This window comes from Hipposideros armiger, unplaced genomic scaffold (genome assembly GCF_001890085.2).
Source record: "Hipposideros armiger isolate ML-2016 unplaced genomic scaffold, ASM189008v1 scaffold_371, whole genome shotgun sequence".
In the NCBI taxonomy this organism is placed as follows: Eukaryota; Metazoa; Chordata; class Mammalia; order Chiroptera; family Hipposideridae; genus Hipposideros; species Hipposideros armiger.
In genome coordinates this window covers 798,655-809,000 of record NW_017731721.1, presented here as the reverse complement: position 1 = coordinate 809,000, position 10,346 = coordinate 798,655, and the positions used below count along the sequence as shown (strand labels likewise).

At 40.1% G+C, this 10,346-nt stretch overlaps 1 protein-coding gene across 1 annotated transcript in view; it reads right to left on the bottom strand.

The window, feature by feature from the left end:
* Positions 1–996: 996 nt before the first annotated feature.
* The window catches only part of SPATS2 (spermatogenesis associated serine rich 2), a 130,891-nt gene continuing 121,541 nt past the window's right edge, over positions 997–10,346 (bottom strand). The window contains exons 9-12 of the mRNA XM_019662213.1: positions 7,615–7,724; positions 4,844–4,946; positions 3,281–3,495; positions 997–2,237 (exon numbers count right to left, since the gene is read on the bottom strand). Of these exons, the coding sequence (XP_019517758.1) occupies positions 1,926–2,237; positions 3,281–3,495; positions 4,844–4,946; positions 7,615–7,724 (740 nt within the window). The 3' untranslated portion in view covers positions 997–1,925. The remainder of the gene's footprint in view (positions 2,238–3,280; positions 3,496–4,843; positions 4,947–7,614; positions 7,725–10,346) is intronic.

The window sequence follows — 10,346 nt, the reverse complement described above, 5'->3', positions numbered from 1 at the left end:
TATTATTTGATATTTCAAATACTACTTTTGTAATTAATAAAATGTAGAAAAATCTCCATCATTTTATGGTCAGAGAAAAAATCTTCAAATATTTTTCTATAAGGAGATTTTAATTTTGATTTCAAGGCAGTTGTGACAAACAGTGGCTTCTCATCTGTCTGAGTGGTTAAATAGTCTTGCCTAGATACAAGGATAGACCTCATAATCCCTTCAAGGTTGCTTCAATCTCTAGATTTCCTATAAGTAAGGTAAGCAATTAATCAGAAAAGCAGGCCTTTTTCTTGACATCCAGCAGGCTGATGGAGTTGTTGGACAAATTCCCAAAAATGAGGTGATCAGCCTTTTAGAAAATGGCTTCCCAGTATTCCTTGACTACTGTTTTCATTACTAAAAGTCTTTCTTTCTCTTTCTCTCTCTCTCCAACCAACCTGAACCCTGGCAGCTCAGCTTCAGCCAAAGAGCCAGGGGAAGCCCTGAGGCAGCTAAGTTCTGCACCACTGCCACTTACAATCTCAGCTTCAGACTTGGGAGGACAAATGCTGGAGAAATAAATAGCTCTCCTGTTATTAAATCATAGATTCCGGGGGTGGGGTGGGGTGGGCTGGAGGGGTCTGGCACCAATGCCACCTGCTACATGCTGGAGCTCAATTATACTGTTACATTCACTACTCCTGTCAAGGGACAGGCAGTGGAAGAGAGGGGCGCTGATATAACCTTTGGTTGCCTGGGAGAGCTGTTGGCAGCTGTGGTTTTTCTAAATTGGTAAGCTCTCCTTTGGAAAATCACCATTCCCTATCCTACTGATCTTTCCCACAGGAACAGCTGCATTTGCTCATCCTGGCTTTCACATTTTAATCTGGTTCTGAAGTTAAGCAGTGGACAAAGGACTTAGGAATCAGACACCCTCATTTAAGCCCTGAATGTTCAAGAGACTTCTACCCCATGAGGTCCAAAGAAAAACAGATTTAATGAAGTCACTTGCTGCTGGGAAACAAATGTGGAAACATTTATGCAGTTGTTTTTATTTATTCAACTATAAAGATTGCAGCAATTTTTGGATGGGTAACAGATTAACACTAATTATATTGCTATAAATTTGGTTCAGGATCGGACTAGGATTCAGGAAAAAGGAAGAACAACAACAAAAATCTTCAAACACTGAAACAAAGAAATACTTCCCCTGCCCTTCCCCCTTTTTAAAACTTTAATTAAATGCTACTTTCCCAAGGACTTCCCTGGACTGGTTTGCAGTCTAAGGTAATAGGAAACAAGGCTTTGGGCATTTTGAAGAAACAGCAGGTTAAGCTATGGTGCCAAGCAGGAGACTGAAACCCTGACCTGAGTGTCAATCTCAGGCGCATTCTAGGAGGAAAGGCAGATTATCAAATATTTTCTAGTGTTCTTTCCTTTTCACCAACTAAATTTCCCCTTCTCTGGCTAATTCAGTACAGCACATAATCCTCTCATTGCCTCTCCTGGTTACACCCTTTAGAGGGAGCCTGACAGGCATGTGTGGCTTCTGCCTGAAAAGGCAACAGGGCTAGCTCTGATCCATCTCCTTCTGAGAGCCTGAGCAGTAGGGGGGTGCAGAAGAAGCCTCTTCAGACAACTGAACAGCCTGCTGCCCTGGGAAGAAAACTGCTCCCCCTAGGGAAATCTGGCAACGGTTGCCTATGATTCCTGGTAGAAATGACCAATCAGAATCAATCGATATCAATGGGAAAGGTCAAGGGAAAAAAACAGCTTCCCCTCCAAAAATGGTAAAGAGGAAATGAGGAGAGAAGAAACCAAAAAAATCTAGAATGGCATAAAAAGTGATATATGTAAACTTCTTTTTGTTATTAAATCTAACTATAAGTTTCCTAAAGTCCAGTTACCAAGTTGAATTGTGTGGGATAGAGGCGAGAGGACAACTGAAATTTCCCTCAAGAGTTCACAGCTTCAGAATGAGAGGTCCTGGGTTTGCGCTGGGGGAGCCCCTTTTTGAATGAGGGCTTGGGTGGGCTGGGATCCATGCTGGCTCCAGTTCCGATGGTCCCTGAAGAGTGAGCCTGGCCCCATTCACTCGAGTTTCCCGGTGCCTGGGGCGGCACACTCTGATACCTGGAACCAGATGAATACCATGAGCTATTTCTGTAATGACCCACACTGTCATGTCGCCCTTGGTTCGTGGGGTCATTGGACTTTTGGCCGTGTGGCCTGTAGCCTTGTCCTCCTCGTCTGTTCCCTGGCAATACCTAAGGATAAAAGAATACAGTGTTCAAAGAACTCTGACATTATGGTACCCCATTAGTTCCAGTTCAGTTTATAGGAGCATTCTGACAGCATAATTGTGGTATTCCATGCATGGGTCTCAGTTCTCTTGAGTCACAGAATTCTGTCAGCCAATTCAACCTAGCCACTACATCAGGAATACTAAATCTTTCACTATTTTCCTCCCTGCCTTTCACCCCTAGGCTCTTCCTCCACTGAAGAGTTTACTTTTCTTTAGCTAAGAACAAGCTGAAAAAGGAAGAAATAACATTCTTTGGGTTGTTACAAGCCCTCAATTGGGCAAGTAACTTATCCCATGTATGAACTTTGCAGATCATAAGCCATTTGTAAAGATAATGAACATTTGAAATAATAAAATAAATATCATTATGATCTGCTTTGCTATATATCATGAACCACACATTAAATCATGCTGCTGTGACATGCAGTACAATTTCACATTACAACCCAGAAAGCTGATGGCATAGGATTTTTGTCATCCAATTCCCATGTAATACAGAATTACTGAAGAATTTCTGACAGCACTGCCTTGAATTGCTCTTGTGTATCTTTTTCAAACCAAGGAAAAGAAACTGTGGATAATCTTCAACTTTCTAGTGTTGGCTCCCGCCGCACCAGGTTCACGCTCTCTCCCTGACATGGTCTGTCTACATTGTGCTTCCAGGGAGGTGCTGCTTCAGACACACTCTGGGAACCTGCCACAGTGGTGCTTGTCTACCTCGAGATGGGCGTACAACGCCCAGTGTGACTAATCCTACGACAGCTAGGATCACTGCCAACATCAGAAAGTCAGCAGTCTTGGCAACAGGAAATCTAAACTGGCTGGTGGTGTGGAACATACATACCAAATGCTTTCTTTCTCTGGCACTAACTGGGGCTGGAGGGATTCAAAATAGGTGTGGAAGGGGAATAAAGAGAAGAACGTAATGTACTGAGCTGTCAGCATTCAAATTGTCACAATGTGGCAGCATTCTTCCTAACCACCTCAGCGTGGCAGGCAGGTTACCTTTCGATGAGGCTGGTAGGGCCGGCCACTGGAGTTTGCTATAACTGCGGGAGTCTCTCCAGGTGCTGAGTTTTTCTTGTTAGCACTTGTAAGGCTGGGAGCAGAGGCACAGGTAGAAGAGGAAGCAGCAGAGGCATCACATGAACTGCTTAAGGACACAGATGTAACTGAGCTACATCGAGACCGGGTAGAATAGCTGTTCTTTGGATGGGACACTGAAACAGAAATAGAGAAATATGTAGTCATAGGATGAAAGAGCATGAAGGGTAAGGATTTCCCTATTTCTCCATTTCGCAATGAGCAATTTAAGGTAAAAAAACTGTCTACTTGAGTAGTCCTAAAGAAAAGCTTATAAAATGGGTAACAAGAAGGAAAATTTCCCTTCTGTCCTCTTCCTCCACTCCCTCTCCAAGCCCCCGCTGCTTTGTAAAGGAACTCTTAGAGACAGGCCAACAGTTTAAGATCGGAGTGACCCATCCCCTTACCAACTAATGACTTCTTTGCATGTCCTACTACCTAAATTCCTGGCTATGGCTCCAGAGCTGACTAAGCCTAGGAACAACAGTATGGGCCGTATGTTCAGTTTCCTATGCAAGGAACACTCTAACGTACAGACTTTGCAAAGAAAGGAAAAGGTAAAGAGCTAAATCTTTTTAATTTGAATGAGGCATGGTATAAATAATCAGGGTTAGTTGATATGTACAGAACTAGTCTTTACAATAAACACGTATCTTTCTAAGATTCTTTCTGAAAAAATAATCCCAAATTCAAACTACTAATATATCTGAAAAATACTAACATTTTCAATTCAAATTTTCAGAATTCAATGGTTTAACACTGCCCCCTAGACTTTTTTCTTGGCTTTAAGCCTGGACTAATGTTGAGTTTGCAATCACTGCCCTAGGTCGAACATTTCACTTTTATACTGGGATGGAAAGAACCAAGGAGCTGAGTTTAAGGTTTGACTGGTGTTGTAACAAACTTTCACCTTAGAGGCACACCACCCCCCTTTTAAAATTATTTTTATTTTTCAATTACAGTTGACATTCAATATTTTATATTAGTTTCAGGTAAACCACGTAATGGACAGACATTTATATAATTTATGAAGTGATCCCCCACCCCACCCCCCTTTTGAAGCAAATAAGTACCTGTTATGTGCCAGGCAGAGCAGGTATTGTTATCTCCACTTTGGAGAGGAGTAAAATGAAGTTCCAAGAGGTCAGTGAGTCAAGGACTCAAACTTGGTCTGACTTCAGCCAGCGTCTCATGTTCTCTACACTACATATCACACACATCTCAACTCGACAGAGAATGATGAAAAACTATTATTGCAAATTTAGGGACCTAGAAAATATCCATCCTCAGGGCTCAAAACATATGCATCCACTGACTTCTTAAGGATCTCAGAGTTACTTTTCATAAAAACAAGAAAACAAACAAAAACACAAGAGACACTAAGGAAGAATCAGTGGAGAAGCCAACCAGCAATTCAGTCTCTAATTAATAGAGGGTGGTCTTCTCATCACCATCTCTAGTGCCCAAAATCTCTCACCATCTCACCTTGTCCAAAGGAATCAATGTTCTTCTTTAGGGTCTCTATGTCACACGTGAACCGGGCTACTCGTCCCAGATCCTCATCATATTTACGTTCACTAACAAAGTGCTGGAGAAAGGGGAAAGAAAAGCCTCCAGGTGAGACCAACAGTATACATGGAATCTACAGCTTGCTATGTATGGACAAAATACAGAATTAGTTTTCAATTGTCTTCTTTTTTCTGCTCAAAGTTTGCTAAATAGCCATATTACTACCAATGCTGGGTGACTGACAAAATTCAGTCATTTTCTTAAGAGCCCAAAGATAAGTCTATTAGGGAGCTTTATAAAATGCTGCATTATGGTAAAACCCACTAAGTATAATCAAAATAAACTGTGGAGAAAGGAGAAAGAATTTATAGTAGAGGGCCATCTTTCCACTACTGGCTACTCTCCACATCATTCCATTTTATACAGAAGCAGAGGCAGCAAAAATGCTCATAAGTTACAACAATGATTGCATTTAAATAGATGGTTTGGTGTTCATTAATGGGAACTTCCTTAGGAAACCCACTTCACATCTTTATAAAGTAGGATTTATTAGTCCTTGAAATAGGAACGATTTCTTGAGATGGAAAATCATTCATCTGAAAAGTCAACTTTACAAATGCTGCAAATAATTTAAACTTTTTAAGCAGACTGAGCTGAGAAGCAATCAACCCCTTGGGTCCAAAACTAACTATACTACAGAAACTGTGGGACTAGAAATATATCAGAAATAAAGTATTTCTGGAGGTCTATTTCAATAAGCAATTTCTAAGGTAGCCTGGAATCATTTTTTCAGATGAAAAAGTTAAAGGCCTAGATATAATTTCAAAGAATCGAACTCCTCAGAGCAGTCCTCTAACTGGGGATTTTTGGATTTTCAGGTGTAGAATTGAATGCATCAGAATCCTCAAGATGCATCTAGAAGCAGTGAAAGGGAAAGAAGGAATAAAAATTACCTCTGGGCCTTGAAGCCATAAAGCTTCAGAGTATATTGTGGCTTAGGAAAGCACATGAACCTTTGTAACAAAGCCTTCAGACATGTACTATTAGTCTGAGATTAATTCTGAAACAAATTTTAGAGTGTGTTGAGCCAAAGACATAACACGAATGACGGAAATAAAATGATGTGGAAATAAGACATTTAAATTGCATAGCACCCACTTCAGTACACTGAAAACATGGAGAGAAACAGATCCTTAGTCAGCCTGCAGAAATGTTTCCAGCAGCTTTTCAGCCACGTGGGAAGGGGAACAGATGAAGCCTTGTAACAGCCAGAAATCTTATCTAATTCCAAAGGGGCTTCTGGCTTCTCCCAGATAGCTGAATGAGACTGACTGGAATCAATGTGAGGAAGACTTCCTAAAAATTTAGTACTATAGTATCAGTTAATCAGAAAATGGTACTTTATAATTTGCATTGTTTTGCTATTCCACCCCAATAAAGTCTAAGGGGGAGGACTGAGAGAATAATAATGACCTAGGTTTGTATGAAAGACTGGGTCAGAATGATAACAAGGATGCCTTTAAGGGCTTAGATGATCTTCCATCTATGTTTTTATTTTACAAAGGCTGTTATATAGCCTCTGCAGTAAGTATTCCTCTTAAATGTGGCAATAAATCTCATGTATTCAGAAAGAACAGAGGTTAAGGGTTCAAGAATAGGGAAGGCCAACTCTCCTTGTTCATATAGTTTAGTTTATAAACAAATATTTAGAATACCAATGTCTACAACTATCCATGACTATCCCAACTTCTTCTAGATTCACATGCTTAGTCTCAGAAACGCTGTTCGTTAGGTAAGAATTTAAAATGTATGAGTGCTAAATCCAAGTAATCTTTATAAATAGATAACAATACGATCAACAACTCAAATTGCTCATTTTTCTCTATAAAATCAGAATCAACCAACCATTTAAATATTTACTGAACACCTACTATGTGCCAAGGTACTATGCTAGGCATTGGATACGCAGCAGTTCCTGCCATTGTAAAGTTCACAATCTAGTGTGAAAGACAGATTAATTAAATATACATGGAATATAACTGCTATGAGGTCACAAAATAGGGGGATATGAAAAGAAAATCAGGAAGAATGAGTTGGTCATGAGTGACTGTGTGTGCTGGGAGTAGCAGGGAGGAAAAAGAGTATTTTGGACAGATATAAAAGCATGTTTAGTAGCCCTCTAGCAGGAGAGAACAGGATACGTCTGTTGAAAGGACAAGTTAATATGGCGGAGTACACTGAACAAGGAGGGAATGGTGTGAAATGAAGGTGATGGCAGAGCCAGACTGTGCAGAGCCCTACATCCTGTGTTAAAGATTATAGTCTTTCTCCTAAAAGCAATGGAAAGTTTGAAGCAGGTTACTGTAGTGTGAGGAACAGTTTTGGAGGGAATGGGAGGGTGGGGTAATGGCAAAGTGGATGGGTGGAATCAGTGAACAGGTTATTACACAAGTCCAAGCAAGAGATAATAGTAACTTGATCACGATGGTAGTCGTGGAGCTGTAGAGAAAAGGTCTGATCTGAGATTCAGTAGGAAGTCAAATGGACATGGACATGGTCTGCTGAGAGAGTTCATGTAGGAAAGGAGAAATTTCCTAAGGTTTCCAGCTTGGACAACTGGATAGGAGGAGGGCCAGGTTTCGGAAGATCATGAGTTCAATATACTAGATATGGCCATGAATTATGGAGATTTGCTACTTTAGTCCCTGAGGGTAAGAAGAAAGGCAAAAAAGAAAAGGAAGCTTTACCTTGATATCAGCTCTGAGCTCAACCAATTGCTCCTCTGACATTCGAACAGCCACATCAGTCATCTTCTTTAGAAGTTCGGCTTTCTTTTGTCGGCTGAGCAAAATTTCCACTGCAGAGGAAAACGGAGTATAACTCTCATGTTCTGCTCAACAGGATAAAGAAAAGCTGGAAGTATGGGCCTTGCAGTATGTATGTGGACAGCCAAAGGCTTAGCTGCCCACCCATCCAGAAAATTAAAATACCAAAGGTCCAGTTTCCACCTTCTTGAAGGACTCTGAAGGCAGTTAAATGGTACACTTTTTATGAATCACAAAGATGCATAAATCATTTGTCATTTCTTTCTCCTCTACCCAGTCAAAAACATTTTTTTTATCAAGAAGTATGTAAATTAAAACAGAAATATGCACACATGGTAAAAAAGAATATTCACCTAGAATAAATGAGTGTGAAATGAAGCGCCCCCTCCTTCCTCCTTCTGACTTTGTGGTCCCCTCACCAAAGGAAACCACTGTTAACAATATCTTATGTACACTCCGAAGTATGTTCTATGAACATACAACACATATCTCTCTCCCTTTTTTCTTTCCTCACACATGGGAGTATATCATCTACATGGTCCTTCCTTTACCTTAGCTATTTTTACTTAATATACCTTAAAGTTCAATTCCTATTAACATTGGACCGCCCTCGCTGTTTAACAGCCACCTAATACTCTACTGTGTGGATATACCACAATTATTTACCAAGTTCCTTGATGGATAGTTAGGTTGTTTATAGCCTTTTAAGAAGCATCTTCTTTGGCATGCTCTCAGATGTATAACTCATATATGACCATGGAGGACAACAAACAAGTAAAAAAAAAACCTCTCCGAGTCGAGAGTCAGGGGCCACAGAGGACACGGGCAAAAGGAATCCTCAGCGGGAACAGAAGTAGGGGCTGCCAGATGAACCAAGGGGCCTTCTGTTCCACCAGGGCAAGGACTCGGCTATTTCTGTCCAGTGAGATTTGATCACTGCTTTCCAAGAGGGAAGTTTTACAATAATTCTCTCTTCTTTCCCTATCTATTTAATATTGGAAGAGGGGGCATTTAACTTTTCTTTCAGTTTATGGCACCCCTTGACCACATTGCACCATATCCAGAACTGTTTTAAGATCGGAAATTCCCCAGAAGTCCTGGACTTTGAGATGAATATATTAACTAGCTGAGACTTTGGAAGTGACGCTATTGAAGAGGAGGTGAGTGTGTTCTCATTTTGGAAAAAAGAAGGATGTTGGGTAGCTGAGGGGTAGACTGTAGCAAAGGCTGTTAGCGACTGCACATCCATGCTCTTCTTTCTATCAGGAGTCCAATGATGTTGGGTACCAACCTGCTTAGGTAAAAAGCTACATTTCCTGGCTTAGCTATAAGATAAGAAAGTCATGTGATACAGTCCAGCCACTGAGATCTAAGCACAGCTCACAGGAGGTTTACAGCAAAGCTCTTTAAAGGAGTCTTAGCGGACATGTAACATTTTGTCCCTCCTCGTCTGAAGCCTTAGGAAATGTCTTTGATCATAAACACACTCCAAGGATGGCTGGGTAGAAGGATAGAGAAGCCTGGGTTCCTGGTGTCATTTTGGAGATGCCCTTCAACTCTGGATCACTTACCTCTGGACTGTTCATTTCATGAGAGAAAAATAAACACATTTATTTAGGCCACTCTGTTGCATGCAGTCAAACTCAATTCCTAACTGTTATACATAGAATCCTGTAACCTTCTGCGAAATTAGCCAAATTTATGTCAGAAAAAAGAATTTTCAAAGAGCTACCTTAGGTATTAAAGAGACCTGAGCCTCCATAGCAAGTTTACTTAGCCTGATTGGCACATATATGCCACCCACAGGTTGTCCATACCCATGTCAGGTTAATCAGTAAGGACACACTTTCCCAATAAGTTAAGAATGTGTCTACGAAAGTTTCTCTACACCAAGGCCCAACAGCTACAAGTGATCTATTGGTCTGGTTCCCAAGATAAAAAACCTATTTGCCATTTGTATCAAATTCACTTTCTCTCAGTTCCAGCGTTCTAGGATTCTAAGACAAAATTATAGATCTCAATATGGAGAAAATGTGTCAAGTAAAGATTTCTACACATATCATATTAACTCAAAGAACCTAGTTATATGACTTTGGACAAGTCACATTTTTTCCCAAAGACCTAGTTCCTTCATTTATGAAATTAAAGCAAACAAAAAAAGGAAACCCTAACTACCTCATAAAGTTGACATGAAGATCACATATGAATGAGTGAAAAAACTATGAAGTGCTATGAACATATAAATTAATAAAACTACCATGTATAGAAAAGAAAAAAAAGCACCTTCTTGACAGTACTGGTAAATGAGTGATTACATTTGTATCACTGAGAACCAGGATATTTTGCACGGGAGAAGGAGATACAGATATAAAATTGATGAAGTTAAGTAAAACTGTAGCTCTGAATTTGATAAAAGAAAACTGGCCCATGAATTGATAATTGATTGAAACTGAGTGGTGGGGGTTAATTATATTAGCCTTTCTATTTGAAATATGTTAAAAGTAAGGACTATGTCTTCTTACTAGATCTATTTTATCTGAACCTTCATCCTCAAAAATAACACACAGGACTAAAATAACATACATGGACTAAAACTGTCACATTTAGAAATTTCAGGATATGCCACTCAATTTAAATGAAATCTGACCTCTGAA